This window comes from Hemitrygon akajei, chromosome 26, assembly GCF_048418815.1.
Source record: "Hemitrygon akajei chromosome 26, sHemAka1.3, whole genome shotgun sequence".
NCBI lineage: Eukaryota > Metazoa > Chordata > Chondrichthyes > Myliobatiformes > Dasyatidae > Hemitrygon > Hemitrygon akajei.
In genome coordinates, this window is record NC_133149.1 from 46954948 (window position 1) to 46982516 (window position 27569).

The 27569-nt window shown below is 42.1% G+C and overlaps 1 protein-coding gene across 2 annotated transcripts in view; it reads left to right on the plus strand.

Annotated features, from left to right (window-relative positions):
* Nucleotides 1-6571: 6571 nt before the first annotated feature.
* Nucleotides 6572-27569, plus strand: part of jam3b (junctional adhesion molecule 3b) — a 121381-nt gene continuing 100383 nt past the window's right edge. The window contains exon 1 of one of the 2 annotated variants that reach the window (XM_073030155.1): nucleotides 6572-8005. In XM_073030155.1, the coding sequence (XP_072886256.1) occupies nucleotides 7948-8005 (58 nt within the window). In that variant the 5' untranslated portion in view covers nucleotides 6572-7947. The remainder of the gene's footprint in view (nucleotides 8006-27569) is intronic. The other variant, XM_073030153.1, reaches the window with a different exon arrangement.

The window sequence follows — 27569 nt, forward strand, 5'->3', positions numbered from 1 at the left end:
AAATTCAGTCACTCTCTGCATTTAAAAATATTCCTCAATCTTCTCCCCATGCACTAAATCTGTGCATTTCCTACTACCTACCCTATCTGTATTTCTCTGCACAGAAATATATCATTTCAAGGAGCAGTAATGCACATGAATGTGGAGACGAGACTACAGATGCTGGAACCTGGAGCAACAAAGATGCTGCCTTTTCATCTGTTGGTGCTTAAGAATATTCCTGCCATGAGACGGCAACAGTGCACATAAATATGCCAGACAGAAACGTGGACTGTTTATTCCCATCCACAGATGCTGTCTGACCTCCTGAGTTCCTCAGCATTTTGTGTGTGTTGCTTTAAATATACTTGTGATTAGGTTTATGTAATAGCCCATCAACAAAGGACTTCTGTGATTAGAAGGGTTTTCCAGCAGAGATAAGTTAGTTCAGCATGTAGAGATGTTGCTACAGTTTGTAGACAGGAGAGTATGTCATGTTCCAGTGGCAGCGCTAAAGGAAATGTTGAAGGAGCCCAGACTGAATCAGATTTATTATCACTGATTGAAATTACGTGAAACTTGTTACATACACCTGTTAGGGTGCATTCTTCAGATACCTTGTGAGGTAACCGTAGCCTTCAGCTAGGAGCAGATGTCATCAGGTGGTTCCCAACCTTCACAGAGTGTTTCGACCCTTAACCACGACACTCTCCAGTTGGTGGGCCGGCAGTGGTGGCCAAATCACTGCCCATCTGTTCCTGGCTTCCAGCTTCCCTCCTCTCACCTACTCCAAATTCAGCAAGAGGCTCATTCTGCCTCTTCCCCCCCCCCCCCCCCCCCCCCCCATCCTACGAGCTGCTTGTTTTTTGCTCCTTTCATCCAGGCCCAGAGCTGACAACAACAGCCATGCTGATTTGGCTGGGAAACCTCTGCAGCAGATCTCCACAGGGAACAACCATGCCTACCATCCCTTGTCTTTGCACTCCTGCACTAAGGGCTGGTACTTCAAGGCCTTTCTCTTGTGGGCCTCTTCCCATCCCTCCTCCCACGGCACTGCCAGCTCAACAAGAATTATTTTCCGGTCTTCAATTGACCACAATACAATGTCCGGGCGGAGGGTTGTGTGCATCACCTCCGGGAACTGCAGCCTCCTTCCCACATCGACCCTCATCTCCCAGGACCTGGCCATTAGCAGCAGATTTGGCTTTGGTTGTTTGGTTACAAAAGGCCTGGCTCCCTCTTTGATGAAGGTGATGGCCTTCCTCAAATCTGTGCCAGCCGTCCTCTTCTTGCATCTCTCTCGCTCTCATGTGTCAGCAAGAGCCAGCAGCACCTTATCATGGCACCACCTACACCGTCCTTGAATTAGAGCTGTTTTACACCCGGACAGCATATGAGCCAGTGTCCCCTTTTGACCACAGAGCTTACAGTTTGGGTCCTCTCTCATCCCCCATGTGTACAGATGTAATGGCGAAGGAAGGGTGTCATACATGGATTGCAAGAGGAAGGAAATACGGAAAGGCTCCAGTCTCCATAACTCTGCCCATGAGATCTTGCGCTTGGGCAGATCCCATTTTGTCCAGGCACCCTGGGACACTTGTTCCACTGCCTTTGACATCTTCTGCCTGTACCATGTCTCGCCTGTTCCTTATGCTTGCATTTCCCCATTGCTGGAAGTGAACTGACCTGAGGCCTTGCCGCCTGACGCAGGGGTTGCCAATGATATCTCTCAGCTTCAGAGAACACACTGTCTGCTCTACTGCTGCGTTGGCTGCCCACTTGCACCCAGATCTGGTTGTAACGCCTGCTTGCTTTACCAGATCGTCATTGGAATCTCTCAAGCTTAATGAGGCTCTGCATTTAGCCACCTTGAATTCCTCCACAACAGATGACGGGAAGCTGCAGTTGCCCGGATCAAATATGGAGGCCCACTGAAGAGAAGCTTGGGGGAACACCTAACCATCTCTCCAGGTGCTTGTTGATTTTCCTCTCAATGCCCTCTATGGTGATCATGGAGAACTCATAAAGTGTGAAGAGCCAGAGAAGCCTGGGCAGAAGGCCGTATTGGTACAGGAGGTCTTGAATTTACCGGGAAGTCCGGATTTGTCGATCTTCTTCAGCCATTTATCTGTCTGCTTCACAGCATTGGTGACATTGGCCCCATCTATCAGTGATGCATTAAACCACTTTCCCAAGCATTTTATTGGGTTATCTTCGATGGAAGGGATGACCTCACCCTGAATTTGGAGGCTAAACTTGCTAGTTACTTTGCCCTTTCTGATCACCATACACTTGGACTTCTTGGCCTTGAAGGACATCCTTGCCCAAGTGGCTACATTGTCCAGGGTTTCCAATACCCATCTTGCTTGGACATGTGGGACAGTTGTTTGTCATCCATGAACCCTCGTAGAGCTGACTGGGCAATGCCCAACTCCAGTGTCGGGCCGCAGGTTACGTCTTCTGTTGCTGATATTAGGAGGTTCATTCCCATAATAAATAGGGTGGGGGAGATGGTGCACCTTGTTGGAATCCCCTTCTGGAGGTCCTGCCAACTAGTTGTGAAATGGGCTGATGTAAAATATGAGTTTGAATCCTCCTAGGTAGCTGGTGATCATGTCTCGAATAGCCACTGGGATGTAGTGGTGGTCAAGTCCTTCGTGGATGAGGTCATGTGGAATAGACCCATAGGCGTTCGTGAGGTTTAACCGGACAACTGTTAGGTCACCTTTTTTCTGCTTGGCCTCACGGATCAAATGCTATGTTGTCTGTGGTTGCCGCTGGTAGGAGTGGAGGAGACATTGATCTCACCCTCCCCTCCCTCCTCATGCCCTGTAGCTCTGCTCTTCTCCCTCCCTTTCTCTCTTCCTGCCCTCTTCCCCCTTCACCCCTCAAAGTTCAAAGTACATTTATTATCAAATTATATATACTATATACAACCTTGAAATTTGTCTTCTTGAAGGCAGCCACAAAACAAAGAACCCTAATAGAACCCATTAAGAAAATAAGTCTGTCAAACACCTAGTTTGCATTCTGACCCGACATTAAATCAATCAAATATTGGCTTGTTCCTCTGTCTTGTGCCTGGCCCCGCTGCCTAAACTCTACCTCAACTCAATTCTGCTCCTCTCTCCTCCCACCCTCTTTCCCATCCTATCCTCTCTCTCCCTCCTCCCACCTCTCAAATCCTCTACAATATTTGATAGGCTGGGTACAGGAGCAATATTTCATGTAGAACCAAGGGTCAAAGTCAAGTTTATTGCCATCTACACGTCCATGTATGCACAGGTCCAATGAAAATCTTGCTTGCAGCAGCATCACAGGCAGAGTGTCAAGTAAGCATCGTTCACAAGAAAAACATAAATTATGCAAATAGTAAAATGGTCAGATCAAAATAACAATGAAATGTACAAAACAGTTCACATTAGATGACTTCAATGTAAAGATTTTGGTTGAGGTAAAGTCAGCAGTTAGTAATGCGAAATAAATTTAGTTCACTGCATCTCACTGTGTGGAGTGTGGTAAATAAGGTTGTTGAAGTGCAGGCACAGAGAAATGTGGGAGTGGAATGTGTTTATAACAGAAGAGAGCAAGTATTAGATCTTAAACATGAGAAATACTGGAGGAACAGCACATCGGGCAGCATCTATGGAAATGAATATACAGTCAATGTTTTGGGCAGAGACCCTTCTTCAGGATCATTGGACCTATGCATCCCCACAATTGTATTGGAGCTGTTCTGGTTCAGGTGTAACCCATCCATCTCGCATAGGTCTCACCTTCCCCAAAAAGATCCAGAACTCCAAAGCCCTCCCTATCCCTTTAGCCACATATTTATCTGAGCTATCATCCTATTTCTATACTCACTAGCACGCAGCATTACTTATTCAGTTATGACTGGTGAGCTCAGTGCTGTGTATTGTGTGTCTGGCATCATGTGGAAATTCCTTGCACCTTGTGGTCTGGATAACTACATCTGTGAGAGATGCCTCCATTGCCTACAAATGTTGATTGCATCATGATCTGAGTGGTTGTGAATGGAATATAGCACTGTGCAATCGCCTTCCAAGTATCTTCAAAGCTGATCTTATAAAGGAAAGAACTGAAGATGATTGATCTTAAAATACTGAGACGTAACTTTTCTATTTTCGTAACTGTTTCCCCAGCAATAAGCAAGAACACTTAACTTTTCCAGTTATGTCTCAGTTTTGTATGGATTCTCATCTGCAGAATCTGAAACCCTCTAATGCAGTATTTCTTCAGTCAAGCATTCATTTATAATATTCTATTTCAGTGTTTACTAGTACTTGGCACTGGAATTAATCTGGAGATTACCGACTTTGAGTTCTTTCATTTAATCTCTTGACAAGCTTTATGTAATCTGCCAACAGCAGTACTTCCCTCTTTCTGTGTGTGTGCGCGTGTGTATAGAATAATCTATAGCTATCCACACTTCGCTGTCATATTGCCATACCAAGGTCACAATTATACTAAAATGATGGCTGCAGTTGCAGAAGCACTTGTCCCACTTGCTAACCATTGAATTGCCAATCATTGGAGGTTTCCTAACCTCTCAATGAGGGTCAGGTCACTGAAACTGAGGTGCATCGGAATTCCTTCTCTCAGCAGGCATTGAATCTCTGGAACTCTCTGCTCCGAGGACAGTGGAGGCCAGATCAGTAGGTATATTTAAGATGAAGATACATTAATAAATGAAAGATTGCAGGGAACTGACACAGAAGAGAATTTGAGGCCTCCATAGCTCAGGCACAATCATATGGCATGGGGAGGTAGGCTTGAGATGATGCTGGTCTACTCTTGCTCCTATTTTCTTGTGTTGCTGTGGTTTAGATGCAATGGAATGAGTAGTCATCTCTGTCCTCGGGGCAGAGCAATTCCAGGCCTTCATTGCTCGTGGGATTGAATTTAAAAGCAGGGAGGTTATGCTGAAACTGTACAGGGTACTGGTGGAGCCACACCTGGAGAACTGCGTGCAGTTCTAGTCTCCTTACTTGAGGAAGGATATACTGGCTTTGGGGGTGGTGCAGAGGAGGTTCACTAGGTTGACTCCAGAGATGAGTGGGTTAGACTAAGAGGAGAGATTGAGTAACCTGGGACTATACTCGATGGAATTCAGAAGAATGAGAGGAGATCTTATAGAAACATATAAAATTATGAAAGCAATAGATAAGATAGAGGCAGGAAAGTTGTTTTCACTGGTAGATGAGACTAGAACTAGGGGACATAGCCTCAGGATTCGGGGAGTAGATTTAGGATGGAGATGAGGAGGAACTGCTTTTCCCAGGGAGTGGTGAATCTGTGGAATTCTCTGCCCAATGAAGCAGTGGAGGCTACCTCATTAAATATATTTAAAACAAGGTTGGATAGATTTTTGCATAGGCAGGCAAGTGGAGATGAGTCCATGGCCAGATCAGCCATGATCTTATTGAAAGGCGAAGCAAGCTCAATGGGCCAGATAGCCTCCTCCTGCTCCTATTTCTTATGCTCTTATGGATCAGGCATGATGAAATGGCTGATCAGATGCGGTAGGCCAAATGGCCTAATTCTGCTCTGATATCTTATGGTCTTATACATGCATGTAACATCATATAAACAGTACATACATTAAACATAAATTAAATACAGCTTTCTTTCTTTTTCAATCTTATTATTATTAATATCAACATAATAAGATTAATACATAGATAATGGGATTACAAACATACAAATTTCAACTGAACATGAAAGGATACATAAGCAATAGTTACAATATAAATGAGTCTTCCCAAATCATGGACGATACAAGTAACATATAAACAAAGCAAACCTAGGTATATCATAATATATATTTTTAAAAATAGAAAAGAGAAAAAGAAAAAAAAATTATGCAAGAAAAACTAATCTAACAATCTAATAAATAATAAGGAAAAAAATGAAAAAATAAAAAAAATGAAAAAAAGGGCTGTTTATAATATCTAACAAAAATACAAAATCATCAGTGTCGTCAACTCCGGTCCTCTCAACATATATAAAATCAAAACTGGAAAAACAAATAGGCTTGGAACAGGGTCACATTACATCATATGAAAATATTGAATAAATGGTCTCCATATCTTTTCAAATTTAATAGAAGTATCAAATGCAACACTTCTAATTTTTTCTAAATTTAGACATAACATAGTTTGAGAAAACCAATGAAATACGGTAGGAGGATTAATTTCTTTCCAAATCAACAAAATAGATCTTCTAGCCATTAATGTAAGAAATGCAATCATTCGACAAGCAGAAGAGGATAAATGGACTGAGTCCATCATTGGTAAACCAAAAATTGCAGTAATAGGATGAGGTTGTAAATCAATGTTCAATACCGTGGAAATAATATCAAAAATGTCTTTCCAATATTTTTTCAAAAGCGGACAAGACCAAAACATATGAGTTAAAGACGCTATCTCAGAATGACATTTGTCACAAATAGGATTGATATAGGAATAAAAATGAGCCCTATGCACAACTTTAAACTGTATTAATGAATGTTTAGCACATATAGATGATGAATTAACTAATTGAAGAATTTTATCCCAATTCTCAATAGGGATAGTAAGGTTAAGTTCTCTTTCTCAATCATTTTTAATCTTATAGAAGGGCTCTGAGCGTATCTTCATAATTATATTGTAGAGTTTTGATATTACCCCTTTCTGAGAAGGATTTAGTTCAAACAAATTCTCCAAAATACCCGAAGACACTGATGCACCATCAATAACTCACTCTGAGACGTAAGAAGCGAGATATCGGCTTTTATTGACTGGAAGAATGAACAACACTACATCCTGGAGAATGAGGCTGGGCATCAGGCCTCAATCGCCTTTATACAGGGGTCTGTGGGAGGAGCCACAGAAGCAGTCAGTAGGGGTCTGTGGGAGGAGCCACAGGAGCAGTCCAGACAGGTATATGTAGTTCACCACAGACACAAGATTTGGAAAGGTAGGAAGTACAGTATTTAAGAAATTCCTAATCTGTAAATATCTAAAAAAATGAAATCTAGGCAAATTATATTTATTAGATAATTGTTCAAAAGACATAAAACAATTATCCAAAAATAAATCGGAAAATCGTAGTAATCCTTTAGTTTTCCAAGCTGAATAAGCTTGGTCTATAATAGAAGGATAAAAAAAGCAATTGGATACAATAGGAATATTTAAAACAAACTGAGTCAACCCAAAAAATTTCCGAAATTGAAACCATATACGTAAAGTATGTTTAACTATCAGATTGTCAATTCGTTTCTGCAATTTAGAAAGAGCAAAGGGAAGAGAAGACCCTAAAATAGAACCCAATGAAAATCCTTGTACAGATTTAATTTCCAGGTTCACCCAATGAGGGCTAAAAGATAAATCCCAATCCTTTAACCAACATATCAAATATCGGATATTGACTGCCCAATAATAAAATCTAAAATTAGGCAATGCCAATCCACCTTCCTTCCTTGCCTTCTGTAAATATTTTTTTTTACCTAATCTAGGATTTTTATTCTGCCATATATATGAGGAAATTTTTGAATCAACATTAGCAAAAAAAGATTTCGGAATAAAAATTTTATACAGCTTTTAGAAGAAAGACAAAATTAGAGCAAAAAGTTTACTACTGAGAAGTTTACAAGAGGTTCCTGACAGTGAGGTAGGTATACTACTACTTTGATACTCCTGTTTGCCTGAATCTTTGTACGGCTGGGCTGCCTGTAGTGCAAAGATCTTGACCATACGCTCCGAACATGACCCTAAGAACAGCCACCTGCTCCTCATTCCAGTTCAGCCGGCAGCTGCCCACAACCTCTTCCCGTTGCTGCGATACAGCTTCTCGCGTTGCCATAGCGCTGGACCGCCTTCATCCGTTGCCATGGTGCCGCGCTGGCGGGTAACAACATTCCGCCGGCAACGCGCGTGCTCACTAAGCGTCTGAGCCGGTTGTGTGAAGATGGCGGGTGGAGTTTCGTTGCTGCGGCTTCTGGTGCTTTACTTCGTGCTGGCGGAGAGTAAGTGAGAGTGGCTGGGGAAAATGTAACCGAAAACTTTTCACCAGAGACGTAACTTTATTTGGGGACAAGGCTTGACAGGGATTATTCTTTATTTACCTGATCGCTGTGCGATAAGTTCTCGTGCGAGGTGGCTGCTTCGCTGCGCGGTTCAGTCGCACCGTTAGTTTTGCCCCGCTGTTACACGCGTGTCTTCACCTTTATTTTTACAATGTGTGAACGGAGAAGCTATTTCTAATAACACTTCAAAGCCCGTGTCCTGTGATATGAATGTGTAATTTGTTCACAGTATTGCAAATATTGAAGGGAGAACATGAAGTGGTTGTTGTTCGGTTCCATTAAGTGAAATGGTTGCTCTGGAATAGGGTTAACTAAAAAAAATGTTGGAGTAGTTATGTTGGCATTTCACGTGCGTGGCATATCCTAATCCTTTGATGCAAACCTGGTTGGTACTGGTCAAGCAAGAGAAAATATGCAGATGCTGGAAATCCAAGCAGCATACACAAAATGCTGGCGAAGGGTCTCGGCTGGAAACGTCGACTGTGCCATAGATGCTGCCTGGCCTGCTGAGTTCCTCCGGTATTATATACATATGTGTTGCTTGGTACTGGTCAAGGACTAGTTGTCATTAAAATTAATTTATCTTTTGGTCTTCCTTGAAGAATTTGACTTCTCCTGTTTCATAAAATTACATGTATTTAACTTGAAGTGAATTAACATGTTTTGGAAGTGGGAGAGTAGACTGGGTACAGACTGTTGTGCTTTGTAGACAGAAAGTCTTTGTACCGTGAGTTTGAATGTTCCTTGAGATGCATGGAATTTAGCATAGAAATTTAAATATTTGTGTCTGCTGAAGAACACTGATATGTTGATCCTTTCCGCTGTCTAGGAGACAACTGAAAATATATGAATTTAAATGAAGAGGATGTCTGGTATTTACATTTAATTGGACTTCTGGTATTTTTATGAATTGTCCATATTTGTGAAAACCAAGTGAATTGTAATCAGATATATACTGCACTGAATTCAGATTCAAAATTACAAAATTCAAGGATGTGACGTCCAACCCAAAGGATTTGAAATCTTGCAGTACCGCCCTTCCTTTGATTGTGCTTTACTACTTCAATATTTACAGTACACTAATCTTGCAAGCTCCCTTTCAGGTGTTTCCTGCTTTGTCTGCTCTATTTCAGTTTGATCTCAGTTGTCATTTGGTCCCAGTCAGATGAGGCCTCTGTTCAAGATGCACTCTTTTCAATTCTGTATGAAACAAAAATTACTTGACACCAGTAACAAAATTTCAGTGTAAGCACAGCTTTTATTAGTTCTCTTTTATTTCTGTTGATGTGCTTATAAAGGCGTTGATTCATGTTTGAGAAGTGAGAAATCTTGAGTAAGAACAGAAAATAGTGAGGATACTTAAGCAGGTCAGGCTGTGTGTGTGGAGGGAAAAGTTGGCCTGAATGTTAACTCTGACCTTTAATCAGATCTGATTATGTTATTATTCTTATTGGTAATTAGTAACATTTAATACTAGCTGGTCGTAGACTGCAGCTTGTCTCTATAGATGTTGCAAAGTTAATTAAGCTTATGTTACATGGTTGGTCAGCTTCATAGAATTGTATCACAGAGAAAAAGGCCATCAAGCCCAAATTGTTCATGCTGACCAGTAGACAACTATTAATCCCATTTCCCAGCATTTAGTCCATAGCCCTCTTTGTCCATGTGATCCAAGTGACACTTAATTGCTGTCAGTGACTTAGCTTCAAACCATATGTCTATTAAATAGTTAAGTAGTGCAAAAAGAGAAAACAAGTTTTAAAAAAATAATGAGGTAATGTTTGTGGGTTTAATATCCATTTAGGAATCGGATGGCAGAGTGGAAGAGGCTGCTCCTGAATTGCTGAGTGTGTGCCTTCAGGCTTCTGTACCTCTTTCCTGATGGTAACAATGAGAAGAGGGCATGTCCTGGGTGGTGGGGGACCTAAATGATGGACACTGCCTTCCTAAGGCACTGTTCTTTGAAGGTCTTCGATTGAATGGAGAGTAGTACCTGTGATGGAGCTGACTAATTTGACAATTTTCTGCAACTTGTGTCGATCTTGTCCAGTAGCTTTCCCATACCAGACGGTGATGCAGCCAGTCAGAATGCTCTTCACAGTACATTTGTAGAAGTTTTCGAGTGTTTTAATTGACAAACCAAATACCCTCAAACTACTAATTAAGTATAGCTGTTGTTTTACCACCTTTATAGCTGCATCAATATGTTGTATCCAGGTTAGGTCCTCAGAGATGTTGACACCGAGGTATTTGAAAATGTATTATGTCTCCTTTTAACTTCTTCTACTCCAGAAGGAACAGACTAGCTTCTCTAGTTTCTCTTCACATTGAAACTGCTCCATCCCAGGGAACATTCTGGTGAATCTAGACCATACGACATGGGAGCAGACAGGCTATTCAGCCCATCGAGTCTGCTCTGCCGTTCTATCATGGCTGATTTATTATCACTCTCAACCTCATTCTCCTGCCTTCTTCCTGTAAACTTTGACAACCCAACTAAACAAGAACCTATCAATCCCCACGTTAAATACACCCAAAGACTTGGCCTCCACAGTCATCTGTGGCAATGAATTCCACAGATTCATCACCCTCTGGCTTAAGAAATTCCTCCTCATCTCTGTTCAAAATGGAATGCCATATTTAGAGTCTGCCTTCTGGTCCAAGACTCCCCCACTATAGGAAAGATCCTTTTCATATCCGCTCTATCTAGACCTTTCAATATTTAATAAGTTTCCATGAGATCCCCCCTCATTCTTCTGAACTCCAGTGAGTATGGGTCCAGAGCCATCAAACACTTCTCATACATTAATCCTTCATTCCTGGGATCATTCTCATGAACCTCCTCTGGAGCCTCTACAATGTCAGTATATCTTTTCCCAGATAAGGAGCCTAAAGCTGCTAACAATACTCCATGTGTGGTTTGACCAATTTCCTCTGCATGCTCTTCAGTGTCATCATATCCTTCCTATGTGACCAGAAATGCACACATACCCCAGCTGGGGCTGACCAAAGTTTCATGAATTTGGAATATCAGCTCCCTACTACTGTATTCAGTTCCCCAGCTAATGAAGGCCAGTATTACATATGCACTTCTAACCACATTATCCACCTGTATTGCTACCTTCAAGGATTTATGTACTTGTATACCAAAGTCTCATTGTTCCTCAATACTCCTTTGGACCTATCTTTCGTGGTGTAAGTCCTAACTTCAAATTACATCACCTCACATTTATTTATTTGTTTAAAGATACAGCATGGTAACAAGAATTTACAACCCAACAAGCCCACTCACCTGAGCAATTGATCTACTAACCTACATGTCTTTGGAGTGTTGGGGGAAACTGAAGTACCAGCAGGAAACCCACATGGTTACGGGGAGACTGTATAAACTCCTTACAGACAGTGGCGGATTACAGAATGACTGTTGAAGCCAGTAATGAGAAGATACCCTTTTTGTTTTTAATCTCTACCTATCTAGCCTCATTTGAGGAGCTGTCTATGATATCCTCCCTCAATACTGATGTAATGCAATCTTTGACTAATAGTGTAATACTTCCTCTCCTATATTGAGTTGCCAGTACTGTGCATCCTTTAGACATAACTCAGTGATGGCAACAATATTGTAGACCCTGTGTTATTCATGTGCTATGTTTTAAGTTATTAACTCTTGTGATGATTGACCTTTTTGATAAACACTATGAGGTATACTTGCCGCCATAAGAGACTGAGTTACTTGTGCTAATGGCAGGGAAACAGAAAACTCACAAACATCCTCAGTTTTCATCACGCTGCAGGAAGTTAATCTTATTTCCTGTTAGCAAGCTATAGTAATTGGAGTTTTAAACAAAACATTGATAAAAGATGCAGCATAACTTGTTCTTCATGGAATTGATGATATTTTGAGATTTTCAAACATAGCCAGTTCTTTTGCTGATCGGGATCATTGTGTTGCACATGAACCTGTTCAGTTGCATGGCACTAATGTCTTACTTGCTGGGAAGTGCATGCAGGAAATTCTTGATGGGGCCCCAGCTGAAAAGCGTTTCATATTCATGACTAGAGGGTGTGATGTGTTGGCACTTCTTTTAAGACCATAAGACGTGGGAGCAGAATTAGGCCATTTGGCCCATTGAGTCTGCAGCACCATTCAATCATGGCTGATCCTTTTTTTCTCCTCCTCAACCCTATTTCCTGGCCTTCTCCTCGTAACCTTTGATGCTATGTCCAATCAAAAACCTGTCAATCTCTGCCTTAAGTACACCCAACGACCTGGCCTCCACAGCTGCATGTGGCAACAAATTCCACAAATTCACCACCACTTGGCTAAAGAAATTTCTCCGCATCTCCGCATCTGTGCCCCTCTATCCTGAGTCTATGCCCTCTTGTCCTAGACTTTCCCACCATGGGGAACATCCTTTCCACATCTACTCTGTCTGGGCCTTTCAACATTCAAAAGTTGTCAATGAGATCCCTCCTCATCCTTCTAAATTCCAGCAAGTACAGACACAGAGCCATCAAACGTTCCTTGTATGATAACCCTTGATAACAATTGTGAGTAGCTGGGTGACTGTCAGGAGAAATGAAAATAGGCAGTTAGAGCAGAGCACACCTGTGGCCATTCCCCTCAAAAACAAGTATACAGCATTGGACAATTTTGTGGGGGATGACCTCCTGGGTGAATGCCACGGAGACCGGGTTACAGGCACTGAGCGTGGGTCTGTGGTGCAGAAGGGAAAGAGAGAGAAGAAGGGAGCGGTAGTGACAGGGGACTTGACCTGCCCATGAGATTATTGGTTCCCCTCGGATTCAGGTGCAACCCGTCACTTTTGAACAGGTCATGCCTCCCCCAGAAGAGATCCCAATTATCCAAGAACATGAAGCCCTGCCCTCTGCACCAGCTTCTCAGCCACACATTTATCTGCCAAATCATCCTGTTCCTACTCTCACTGGTGCGTGGCACAGGCAACAATCCAGAAATTACTACCCGGGAGGTCCTGCTTCTCAGCTTTCTACCTGGCTCTCTAAATTCTCTCTTCAGGAACTCATTGCTTTTCCTTCCTATGTCATGGGTATGTACATGTACCAAGACATCTGGCTGCTCTCCTTCCCACTCCAAAATGTAGTGGACGTGATCTGAGACATCCCTGACCCTGGCACCAGGGAGCAAGATACTCTCTACGTGTCCTGTTCACATCCACAGAATCTCCTGTCTGTTCCCCTCACTATTGAGCCCCCTATCACTACCGCTCCCTTCTCTCTTTCCCTTCTGCACCATGGACCCACGCTCAGTGCCTGTAACCCGGTCTCCGTGGCATTCACCCAGGAGGTTATTCTCCTACAAAATTGTCCAATGCGGTATACTTGTTTTTGAGGGGAATGGCCACTGGAGTGCTCTGCTCTAACTGCCTATTTACATTTCCATTCCTCCTGATAGTCACCCAGCTACTTGCCCAATAAGCCTTCTTTTTGCAGAGGGTGGTGAATCTCTGCAAATTTTTACCCTGGAGGGTTGTGGAGGCTGGATCATTGGGGAAATTTAAGGTAAAATTTTTAAATATCTGGAAATTGCCAGCTTTGGGGAGCTGACACAGAAGTGGATGTGAACAGGTCAGCCATGATTGTAATAAATGGCAGGACAGGCTTCAGCTTGAATGGCCTACTCTTGGCCCGTTAATTTAATGGTGACAGTGAATTCAGATGCATTTATTTTAAATACTAATTCTTTGCTGTCATAAAATAACATTGATAATTAGTTTTTTTTTTATTATTAAGTGCAATTGTGAACAATAGTCAGATCAGAAATGCTGATCAAGTCAGCTAGTTCCCAAAGAGAACTCTGACAGGCCAATCAGATGGTTCACTGCTGCTCAGCGATAGAACACAAAAAAATCATATGTACAATTAAAAAAAAATTTTAAATAGTAGAAATACTGGAATCATGATGAAGTCTGCTGGAGAGAGACATTTATACACATGCTGTCCTCCATAATTCAAAGAGATTGAAGGATAAGGTTGTAGGGTGACAAAATGTGGCAGGAGCACTTGGAACTAAAAACTAATTGCTACTGGGAGAAAACAGCAAGTCAAGTCAAGTCACTTTTTATTGTCATTTGACCATAACTGCTGGTACAGTACATAGTAAAAACGAGATGTTTTTCGGGACCATGGTGTTACATGACACAGTACAAAAACTAGACTGAGCTACGTAAAAAAACAACAGAAAAAAACTACAGTAGACTACAGACCTACCCAGGACTGCATAAAGTGCACAAAACAGTGCAGGCATTACAATAAATAATAAACAGGACAGTAGGGCAGTAAGGTGTCAGTCCAGGCGCTGGGTATTGAGGAGTCTGATGGCTTGGGGAAGAAACTGTTACAATGTCTGGTCGCGAGAGCCCGAATGCTTCGGTACCTTTTCCCAGACAGCAGGAGGGAGAAGAGTTTGTACGAGGGGTGTGTGGGGTCCTTCATAATGCTGTTTGCTTTGTGGATGCAGCATGTAGTGTAAATGTCCTTAATGGTGGGAAGAGAGACCCCGATGATCTTTTCAGCTCAGCTGACCTCACTATCCGCTGCAGGGTCTTGCAATCCAAGATGGTGCAATTTCCAAACCAGGCAGTGATGCAACTGCTCAGGACGCTCTCAATACAACCCCTGTAGAATGTGATGAGGATGGGGGGTGGGAGATGGACTTTCCTTAGCCTTATCAGAAAGTAGAGACGCTGCTGGGCTTTCTTTGCTATGGAGCTGGTGTTGAGGGACCAGGTGAGATTCTCCGCCAGGTGAACACCAAGAAATTTGCTGCTCTTAACGATCTCTACCGAGGAGCCGTCGATGTTCAGTGGGGAGTGGTCGCTCCGTGCCCTCCTGAAGTCAACAACCATCTCTTTTGTTTTGTTCACATTCAGAGACAGGTTGTTGGCTCTGCACCAGTCCGTTAGCCGCTGCACCTCCTCTCTGTAAGCTGACTTGTCGTTCTTGCTGATGAGACCCACCACGGTCATGTCATCGGCGAACTTGATGATGTGGTTCGAGCTGTGTGTTGCAGCACAGTCGTGGGTCAGCAGAGTGAACAGCAGTGGACTGAGCACACAGCCCTGGGGGGCCCCCGTGCTCAGTGTGATGGTGTTGGAGATGCTGCTCCCGATCCGGAATGACTGAGATCTCCTCGTCAGGAAGTCTAGGATCCAGTTGCAGAGGGAGGTGTTCAGGCCCAGTAGGCTCAGCTTTCCAATCAGTTTCTGAGGAATGATTTGTTGAATGCCGAATTGAAGTCTATGAACAGCATTCGAACATACGTGTTTTTTTTTGTCCAAGTGTGTTAGGGCCAGGTGGAGGGTAATGGCAATGGCGTCGTCTGTTGAGCGGTTGGGACGTTACGCAAACTGCAGGGGGTCTAGTGGGGGGGGGGGGGCAGCAGGGTCTTGGTATACCTGTTCTTTCCGCATTGTTCTCCAGCAGTTTAAGGACTAAGTCCAGCCGGACCATAACTCGCAAGTGCTCTTGAAAGTCAAGTATTATCCCTACCTACCAACAACCAAGCATTGCCATCCTGGTCCCTTTCATGACAGCTTATGAAGAAGCATGTGACTTTTCTCCCGGAGATTGTTGGGAGCAGAGGTGTTGGTGCACTCGACTCTTGAAGGCTTGGACCCCATTGTCGCAGATGTTTCCAATCACAGCATCTGGAAGACTGTTCCAAATTCTGATAGCACAGTGAAGGAAGTGTTTCAATAAATTCCCTTTGTTTATTTATATTCAGAGTCTACAATAAGAAAAGTCATATGAATTACTTTAGTCCAGGGATTTCCAACCTGGGGTTCACAGTCCCCTCAGTTAATGGTAGGGGTCTGTGGCATTTTTTAAAAAAAAGGTTATTTGGAACCCCTGCTTTAGTAGATCTGGTAATGCTAATTTGTTCAAGACTTGCCAACAGAAAGTTTCAGATTTAGAAAGAATCTAGTGTAAAGATGCCGTCAGAAAGTGAAACTACTGATACTTTACCCTGGTATCTTCTATATTGGCATAGTTAATGGAATGCTACAAGTAAGAGGTGGTGCAATTAGACCAAAACTACTGCAAAAGAGGAATTTTGATTATATCTATAGTTACTTTGTAATTCAATTCCACAGAACAGCAATAATCCTGATTAAAGTAATTACCGGTACTGTTAAAAGTGAGCAAAATGAATATATTTAAAACTTAATGTGATATTGCAATTCCTGAGAAGTATTAATTTATTATTTTCTGCATTTCACAGCCTATACATCAGGATGACTGGAAAAGAAAGGTTATTTCTTTCTATTTGGGGTGATGGGCAACAGCCTGGAAGGATTAAGGTTATCTGTTTGAGCATTGTTACTTTGCTTCTCTCCATAGATGCTCTTGACCTGATCAGTTCCTCCAGCATTTTGTGTGCATTACTCTGGATTTCCAGCAACTGCAGAATCCCTTGTGTTACCATTACTTTGCAATTTAATTTTGTACAGAAACCTTTGTCCCTGTATTTTTTTTCAGAAAGGGAATGCTGAAATCCATGCACATCTTGTGTATTAGACTCTAGTTATGTGACAGCATCTAAATGAACAAAGTAGGCTTTGTTCTAGGAACAAGGCAGTGATCATGCTGCAAATTTCTCCACAAACAACTTCTATTTTTTTGAACAATAATAGCTTGTAAGAAAGCAAGAACACAACTAGATGGGTACAAAGAATGCCTAATTGTAGATCCAGGCAGTAGAAATTCACTGAGGAAAGCAAATGTTCCTGATGTTTTATTGCATATTTTCAAAGAGAAGAGAAATCATGTTTTGGGTTGTAACATATTAGGGAGACATAGAAGCCGTTTTTAAGGTACAGTACTCGGTGTGTTTCGAGCCCACTGTTGCAGTTATTGTGTTTCAGTCAGGGTGGTATAGCCAGAGAGTAGTGAATCTGTGGAGTTTGTTGCCACAGGCAGCTGTGGGGGGCCAAGTCCTTATGTCTATTTAAGGAAGATTCTTGATTGGTCAGGGCTTGAAGGGATACGGGGAGAAGGCAGGAGATTGGGGCTGAGAGGGAAAATGGATCAGCCATGATGAAATGGTGGAGCAGACTCGATGGGCCAAATGGCCTATTTCTGCTCCTGTACCTTATGGTCTTATGATATACCTGGTTGAGATGCTGCCTTGGCTCCAGTGACCTCTGGTGTCCACTGTGTGGAATTTGCATCTTCTCCCTCTAAAAGTGTGTGGTTTTCTTACCATGTCTCTGAAACGTGCTCTTTGTCAGGTTAATTACCCACTAGTTGCATCTAGTGTATCAAAGTTCAAAGTTTATTATCTAAGTGTATACAGGCAGTCCCCGGGTTACGTATGAGTTCCGTTCCTGAGTCCGTCTTTAAGTCAGATTTTTATGTATGTCGGAACAAGTACATCCAGTATTATTATTTTTTATTTTTTTTGTGTTATGGAGAGAAAACAATTTAGAACAAGAACCATCAACATCTCATTTGTATCAAAGGCGATGACATATCAAAGGCGATGACACATCCAGTATTATTTAGCGTCAGTTAGTAAAATATTTGTCTTAGTATATAGTATATATTTTACCTTTCTATGCATATAAAACACTTAAGAAATGTATGTATTCCAATAATTAAACCACTGCTTAGTAATAATTATAGCTTTCATCGGGGCAGGGCCTTTCACATGCTCCATTATTCTCACTTTATCCTTTAAAATTGTTCCGATCGTTGACCGACTGTAGCCTAACGCTTTTCCAGTGACCGATGGCGTTTCACCTCTTTCCAAGTGCTTTATTATTTCCACCTTATTTTCAATCGCAATCGCTTCCTGTCAATGGAACAGAAACACTGCGGGCGGTGGGTCCCGAGCTCCGCCGGCTCCTGAGGTCCGCTGGGTCCTAAGGACCACCGCAGTGAATTCCCCGGGTCCTAAACTCCACCGCGCTGAGAAAGGCTAAATGGGACAAGTGGGAGCTGTGCTGGGTTTGGGTATTGATCCTCCACAACATTCTGCGTGGGAATTTAAACTGGAGGTGGCAGTGTTTTTTTTTTACGAGGTCGAGTTGTGAGCTCGACATCAACCCGGCACAGGAGTGGTCTGTCACTAAATCGAACTCAGGAATCTCCGTTCTTGAGCCCGGCACTGATCTCATGGCGCCACCAGCCGACTGGAACGGGGTGGGGGGGGGGGGGGGTGTGCGGGGTCAGGGTGAATCTTACTAAGAAAAATTTAAGCCAAATACAAAGTTAAACACCCAACACAGTGTCAACGGCAACAACTTAAAATGGTGGACAGCGTCGCGATCCGACTTAAAATGGCAGACGACGTTCTCCTTCCTCGGTTCGTAAGTACGAGTTGTCCGTAAGTCAGACATTCGTAACTCAGAGACTACCTGTATATATGTTATCACATACTATCCTGAGAGTCATTTTCTTACAGGCATTTACAGGGGAAAGGAAATATGTTAAAACTTTATGGGAAAAAAACATAAAGAGACAAGGACTGACAAACACCTATGTGCAAAAGAAGACAAACTGCAAATAAAATTATTCTGAGAGTATGAGTTGTAACAAATCCTTGAAAGTGATTCTGTAGGATGGTTCTTGGGTAATGATTAAAGATTTATCACATGTACAGTGAAACATACAGTGAAATGCGTCATTTTCGTCGACAACCAATATGGTCCAAGGGTGTGCTGGAGGCACCCCACAGGTGTTGCTGTACTTCCAGCTCCAACATAGCATGACCAGAACTCTCTAGCACTAATCTGTACACCTTTGAAATGTGAGAGGAAACTGGAGCATTCATAGGAAGCCCATGCAGTCACGGGGAGAATGTACAGACTCCTTACAGCAGCAGAAATTGAACTCAGGTTGCTGGTGCTGTAATAGCGTTCCACTAACAGCTACTGTATACTTCTGTACCAGCCGTGTATGATCAGTGGGAGAATCTAAGGGCATTTGAGAGGAATGTGAGAAGAATAAAATGGGATTAGTGTAAATGATCACTTGATGGTAGGTGTAGACAACAGGCAGAAAGACTTGTATCTCTGCTGTATGATATTGCACCAATTGTTAACTACCCACAATTGAAAAGATACGGTCATTGATGACCTTAAAATCACCAGATTGCTGTAAAAGCTCATAAGATTTACTAATATCCTTTTGGGATGAAATCTGTTAACTCCACTTGGCTCAGCTGATGAATTACTCTTTGTCTACAGTAAAGTGGTTGATTCTGACAAAGCAAAATGCTCAGCTGTTTCAACCTTCAACAAAATATGAGCTAGGTTTTAGATTTAGGTGTATTAATATCCATTAATTCCTAGGCATGCCTGTGCTGTGGGACTTTTCCAAAGACATCAACAACTGTGTTTATAGTGATCAATGACTAGTGCTTCTCCATTACAATCCTTAAGCATGTCTTACCTCAGCAGCAGCAGAATATACCCTTCAGCTTTGATAGCATATTGGTATATTATTGCGAAAAGTAAGATGGCTGATAGCCTAGGAAATCCTCAGCGTGTTCTAACATTATGGCATTAGGCTAGTTTGGACATGCAGTGTTGTTGATTACTGTTTCCTGCACTTCCTCAGCTGTTAAGTAGATACTTCTACACCTTGAATACTATGAAAGAAGCACCAAGCATAAATCTGAGGTCTTTTGTTTATAACTTGCAAAAAAAGGTTGGTTTATGGACATGATGGAATTTTGATGGCTAAAGGGATCAGGGGGTATGGAGAGAAAGCAGGTACAGGGTTCTGAATTGGATGATCAGCCATGGTCATACTGAATGGCGGTGCAGACTCAAAGGGCCAAATGGCCTACTCCTGCACCTATTTTCTATGTTTCTTATTAACTGAATCATTGTGTACCCTGTGGATTGCCTATATGTATACAGGATGATACAACCATAGGAAATAGGAGAAGGAAAAGGGCTTGGTCTCAACTCTGCTTTCTTGCTTGCTCCCCAGCAGCTCAGATTTCTCTATTATTCAAAAATCTTATTTCAATAAACAAAAAAAACTTGCAGATTTCGGAAAATACTGGAAACACTGGGCAAGTCAGACAGCATTTATGGAGCAAGAAAGAGTAGGTATCTAAGGTTGAATATCTTTGACAGTTGCTGGCCTGTGGTGTAGTAGAATCTGTACTGGACTTTGAGGCAAGTGATCCTGGGTTCAAATCTGGCTGGCTCCTTGCACACTTTCCATTCGTGCTGGATTGAGCATCAAGCTAGCAACTTGGCCTCATTTAAAAACAAACAAATGCTAAAAGTTGTTGTTCCGTTGTTACTGCTCGATTATGCCAAAAGTTGCAGAACGGAACAACAACAAATTTTGACAGTAGAGGGAATGAGTGCAGTGGTAGAGTTATAGTTTCCTTCTCTGTTAAATCCCATAAGAATTTAAATGTGTGTGTGTATGTATATATATCTCGATAGGAAATTACATTAAATAATCTTGTCAGACAATTTCCTTAATTTCGGGAATCAATCTTATGTTTGGCATTTACAATACAGGTAATGTTAGGGTGAAGGAAATTCACAAATCTTGTCACAGTTATTCTTAAGTTATTTGTTTTTAAGTTATTTTTAGTTTCTAAATACAGCCAAGATTTAATTATCCAAACAAGTCCCATTGTATTTGGTGTGAATCTCGTCAAACTAGTGCACAATCAGCACAGTTGCAACAGGAAGATCCAAATTGCACCAGTTCCTGCATGGGCTGTATCCTGACTTTGTCAGCTGGATAGCAGGGAGTCTCTCTCAGCCAAAAATTATTTCCTGATTGATATAGCAAATCTGATTCTGCATTTCATATGTCAGATTGTCTAATGCTGAAGCTCTTCTCGTTTTGCATCTAAAGTACTCTAAGGTATCCATTTCTTGATTTACTTGCATTTATCTTGGCTTGTTAGGATTTAAAAACTGTTAACAACCATTTAAATCAAATACTTAATGGTTTTTGATGACAAGTAAAAAAGCTCCCATATAATCTACATCTTAAAAAAGGAGATTGGCTCCAACAGCAAACAGAAAATCTGCAGATGCTGGAAATCTGAGCAACACACACAAAGTGCTGGAGGAACTCAGCAGGCCAGGGAGCATCTAAGAAAACATAGAAAAACTACAGCACAATACAGACCCTTCGGCCCACAATGCTGTGCCGAACGTGTACTGAGTTTGAAATTACCTAGTGTTACCCATAGCCTTCTATCTTTCTAAGCTCCATGTACCTATCCAAAAGTCTCTTAAAAGACCCTATCTTATCCACCTCCACCACCATCGCCGGCAGCCCATTCCACGCACTGACCACTCTCTGTGTTTATAAAAAAAAAACTTAACCCAACATCTCCTCTCTACCTACTTCCAAGCACCTTAAAGAAAAGAGAAGGGGAAATCTGATATGAGAGAATAGAAGACTGTGGAAGGAAAGGAAGGAGGAGGAGCATCAGAGGGAGGTGATGGGCAGGTAAGGAGATGAGATGAGAGAGGAAAACAGGAATGGGGGATTGGTGAGGGGTGGTGCAATTACTAGAAGCTTGGGAAATCAATGTTCATGCCATCAGATTGGAGGCTACCCAGATGGAATATAAGGTGTTGCTCCTCCAACCTGAGTGTGGCCTCATCGTGTCAGTAGAGGATGCTGTGGACTGACATGTGAGAATGGGTAGTAGAATTGAAATGGGTAGCTACTGAGAGATTCCATTCTTTTTCTGGCAAATGGAGCGTAGGTGCTCGGCAAAGCAGTCTCCCAATCTATGTCGGGTCTCACTGATATGTAAGAGGCTACACTAGGAGCAGTGGATATAATAGATGACCCCAAAAAACTCACAGGTGAAGTGTTGGCTCACCTGGAAGGACTGTTTGTGGCCCTGAATGGTAGTGATGGAGGAGATGTAGGGGCAGGTATGGCACTTGATCCATTTGCAAGGAAAAGTACCCGGAGGGAGATCTGTGGGATGAAAGGATAAGGGTGCCACGTAGGGAATGATCCCTGCAGAAGCAGAAAGTGTGTGTGTGTGGGGGGGTGGGGGGGGGGGTATGTGCTTGGTAGTGGGATCCCGATGGAGATGGCGGAAGTTATGGAGAATGATGTACTGAACACGAAGGTAGTTAATGTGGCCTCTTGTGCCTTTTTTCCATTTTCCAGTAAAAATATAAAAACAGAAACTGCTGGGGGAGCCCAGAAGGGATTTGTTATTAGCTTAATTAGGTTGGCACAGCATCATGAACCAAAGAGCCTGTTCAAGTGCTGTACTAGGAGTGAGCTTAGCCAAGAAAACACATCAGATCCTCTACTTTCTTAGAAGGCTAAAGAAATTTGGCATGTCTCTTTTGACCCTCATTGATTTTTATAGATGCACTGTAGGAAGCATCCTGTCAGAATGCATCACATCTTGGTTAACAACTCCTCTGACCAAGACCACAAGACACTGCAGAGAGCTTTAGACATACGAAGGGTGATTGATATGTTCGTGGCCTAAGGTAAAAGGAGTCAGTTTTTGAAAACCTAGCACATTTATTTTTTCAACATAGTCCCCTCCTACATTTATGCACTTAGTCCAGTGGTTGTTTAGCATACGGATCTTGGATCTCTAGAAAATGTCCACAGATGGGTGATTGATAAGTTTGTGGCCTAAGGTAGAAGGAGATGAGCTATACCGGTCTCGTTACATGCACGTGCAATTCAACTCTGAGTGATTAGATAGATAGATAGATAGATAGATACTTTATTCATCCCCATGGGGAAATTCAACTTTTTTTCCAATGTCCCATACACTTGTTGTAGCAAAACTAATTACATACAATACTTAACTCAGTAAAAAATATGATATGCATCTAAATCACTATCTCAAAAAGCATTAATAATAGCTTTTAAAAAGTTCTTAAGTCCTGGCGGTAGAATTGTAAAGCCTAATGGCATTGGGGAGTATTGATCTCTTCATCCTGTCTGAGGAGCATTGCATCGATAGTAACCTGTCGCTGAAACTGCTTCTCTGTCTCTGGATGGTGCTATGTAGAGGATGTTCAGAGTTATCCATAATTGACTGTAGCCTACTCTTAATGCTTCCTCCCCAACACGCCACCACAAAGAAGAGGGCGCTCTCCACAACTGACCTATAGAACATCTTCAGCATCTCACTACAGACATTGAATGACGCCAACCTTCTTAGGAAGTACAGTCGACTCTGTGCCTTCCTGCACAAGGCATCTGTGTTGGCAGTCCAGTCTAGCTTCTCGTCTAACTGTACTCCCAGATACTTGTAGGTCTTAACCTGCTCCACACATTCTCCATTAATGATCACTGGCTCCATATGAGGCCTAGATCTCCTAAAGTCCACCACCATCTCCTTGGTCTTGGTGATATTGAGACGCAGGTAGTTTGAGTTGCACCATATCACAAAGTCCTGTATCAGTTTCCTATACTCTTCCTCCTGTCCATTCCTGACACACCCCACTATGGCCGTGTCATCAGCGAACTTCTGCACATGGCAGGACTCCGAGTTATATTGGAAGTCTGATGTGTACAGGGTGAACAGGACTGGAGAGAGTACGGTTCCCTGCGGCGCCCCTGTGCTGCTGACCACCGTGTCAGACCTACAGTCTCCCAACCGCACATACTGAGGTCTATCTGTCAAGTAGTCCACTATCCAATCCACCATGTGAGAGTCTACTCCCATCTCCGTTAGTTTGTGCCTTAAGATCTTGGGCTGGATGGTGTTAAAGGCACTAGAGAAGTCAAGGAATGTAATCCTCACAGCACAACTGACTTCCTCTAGGTGAGAGAGTGATTTGTGCAGCAAATACGTGATAGCATCCTCCACTCCCACCTTCTCCTTATACGCAAACTGAAGAGGATCCTGGGCGTGCCTGGTTTGTGGCCTCAGATTCTGTATTATCAGCCGCTCCATGGTCTTCATCACGTGCGACGTCAAGGCAACAGGTCTGAAGTCATTCAACTCCTTTGGTTGTGGTTTCTTCGGTACCGGGACAATACAGGATGTTTTCCACTGTCTGCAGAAAGTTTGAAGTGAATAACTCATCTCCTTCTACCTTAGGCCACAAACTTATCAATCACCCCGGATGAGTTCTTAACTGATGAGTTAACTGAATGCAACTTTCTGTAGCTTCTTTTGGTCCTGTGCAGTAGCCCGCACTACCCCCCCTCCAAACCAGACAGTGATGCAGCCTGTTAGAATGCTCTCCATGGTACATGTACAGAAGTTTTCAAGTGTTTTAGGTAACCAATCTCTTCAAACTTATAATGAAATATAGCCACTGTATTGTGTTTTTTATAGCTGCATCAATATATTGGGACCAGGTTAGATCCTCCAGAGATCTTGATACCCAGGGATTTAAAATTGCTCACTCTCTCCACTTCTGTTCCCTCTATGAGAATTGGTTCATGTTCCCTCATCTCGCCCTTCCTGAAGTCCACAATCAGCATTTTCGTCCTCCTGACATTGAGTGCAAGGTTGTTGTTTGAAACCACTCAATTAGCTGGTATATCTCATCTTCTCATCTCCAACTCAGATTCTATCAGCAATGGCTGATCATCAGCAAATTTATAGATGGTATTTGAGTGATACCTAGCCACAGTCATGGGTATATAGAGAGTAGAGCAGTAGGCTAAGCGCACACACCCCTGAGGTGTGCCAGTGTTGATTGTCAGTGAAAAGGAGATATTGCAGAGATTGTGGTCTATCAGTGCGGATCAAATTGCAGGGGGAGGTACAGAAGCCCAGGTTCTGTGGTTTATTGATCAGGACTGTGGGAATGATGGTGTTAAACACTGAGCTATTGTCAACAAACAGCATCCTGACTGGTGTTTGTATTGTCCAGATGGTCTAAGGCCATGTGAAGAGTCATTGAGATTGGGTCTGCTGTAGACCTATTGTTGTCAATAGGCAAATTACAGTGGGTCAGGTCCTTGCTAAAGCAGAACTTTATTTCAGTATGACCAATCTCTCAAAGCAATTTCATTGCTGTAGTGCTACCGGGCAATAGTCATTAAAGCAGCTCACACTACTCTTCTTAGGCACTGGTTTAATTGTTACCTTTTTAAAGCAGATGGGAACTTCCAACTGTAGCAGCGTGAGGTTGAAATGACCTTGAATATGTACTTCGATAATAAATTTACTTTTCTGTGTTCTGTTATGACTGACTAAAGCTGAGGCACATGGAAGTTGTAACTGGAAAATATAAAAGTTTTTATTCACACAGTAAACCTTCAAGACAGAGTCCAGAGAATCTCTTTCTCATGACACAATGTTTTATAACTCCTTCAACCTGTTTATCTCAGGATCTCTTGCTTCATTTGACCAATTGTCAAATAAATTTGCACTCCCAAAAACACATTTTTACAGATACCTTCAAATTAGAGATTTCCTACGTTTCCAATTAACTACTTTTCCTATAGGTCCTGATAAAAATTTACTGGACGATCTTTTAAATTTAAAACCTTTTGTTAATGGTTCTATTACTGGTATCTATAACTTGTTGATTGATTCTAGACAAGACATTTTAGATAAAATAAAAAAAGCTTGGGAGGATGACCTAAATTGTCAGATTTCTGATGATAGATGGAATAAAATTCTTAAACGGGTTAATAAATCATCTTTCTGTGCTCATCATTCTCTTCTACAATTTAAAATGGTTCATAGAGCTTACATTTCTAAACAGAAGCTGTCCAGTTTTTACCCGAATGTTTCTCCACTTTGTAATAAATGCAACTCTGCTGATGCCTCTTTAATTCATATGTTTTGGTTTTGCCCTAAAATTGAAAAGTTTTGACGGGAAGTATTTCATACCTTCTCACAACTTTTTAGGGTCCAATTTGACCCAAATCCCCTTACTGCCTTGTTTGGTATCATTGCAAATGAAGATATAACTTTAAATACTCATAACCTACAGGTTTTAGTTTTTACCTCTCTGTTAGCAAGAAGAGCAATCTTGCTTAAATGGAAGGAGTCTACCCCTCCTACACATCTTCAATGGCTACGTGATATTATGTCTTATTTAAATTTAGAAAAGATCCGCTGCTCAGTCTTAAATTCGAAACAATCTTTTTATGATATCTGGGGACCTTTCCTAAATTACTTTTCCAATTTATAAAGTTTAACAGTGCACAGACTTTCATGTATATTTTTATCTTCTCTTCTTAAGCAAATGTTTTTTTTTCTAATTATCCATTATCATCCATCAGCTTTTTTCTTTGGTAGGGGGTTGACTTTTTTTATATAAAAAATTTCTTTTATGATGTATGACTTATCTTTAAATTTTTGATTGGTATACCTTTATGTGTTATGCTATAACATTTTGATCAATTTTATTACAATATATGAATGTACACAAGTTATGTTGAGATGTATCTATGTGTTGCACTCTGTAATTTTTTTTTCTTTCTGAATAAAAATGTAAAAAAAACTCCAACACAAAGATAACAATAAGCAATTAACTATAATTTTTCATTGCTGTAATTGTCTTCTTACTTTAACATGGGGTACTTGTGGAGAATAAGAAATGCAAGAGAACACTTAAGAAAGAAATCAGGAGAGCAAAAAGAAGGATGCCCTAGCAGACAAGGTGAAGGAGAATCCTAAGGGATTCTACAGATATGCTTAGAGCAAAAGGATTGCAAGGGTCAAAGTGGGTCCTCTGGAAGATCAGAATGGTAATCTATGCATGGAGCCAAAGGAGATGGGGGGAAATCTTAATTTTTTTTTGCATCTGTGTTTACTCAGGAGGTAGACACAGATTCTGTAGAAGTGAGGCAAGCAGCAGCGAAGTCATGGACCTTATACAGACTATAGAAGGGGAGGTGTTTGCTGCCTTGAGCAAATTAGGGTGGATAAATTCAGAGCCTGACAAGGTATTCCCTCAGACCCTGCAAGAGTGGGTGGGTTGGGCCAGTGAAGGAGTGGAGATTTGAGGCTTTGACGAGAAGAGGCTGAGGACGAGCTTCACTCCAAGTGAGGTAAGGCCGGGAAAGTTTTTTTAACTTTAAAACTTCAAAGGAGAAAGTTTCAAAAGTTGAGGCAAGTATTGGGTAGGTCATGGCAGCTGAGACCGGCCCTGTGGTTTGTTCATCCTGCAGCATGTGGGAAATCAGGGATACTTCCAGTGTCCCTGATGACTATGTGTGCAGGAAGTGTGTCCAACTGCAGCTTCTGGCAGACCGCATTGAGTGTATGGAGCTGCGATTGGATTCATACTGGAGCATCCACGATGCTGAGAAAGTCGTGAATAGCACGTTCAGTGAGTTGGCCGCACCGCAGGTAAAGGCTACACAGGCAGAAAGGGAAGGGGTGGCCACTAGGCAGCGTAGCAGTAGGCAGGTAGTGCAGGAGTCCCCTGAGGTCATCTCCCTCCTAAACAGATATACTGTTTTGGATACTGTTGGGGGAGATGTCTCACCAGGGGAAGGCAGCAGCAGCCGAGTTCATTGCACCATGGGTGGCTCTGTGGCACAGGAGGGAAGGAAAAGGAGT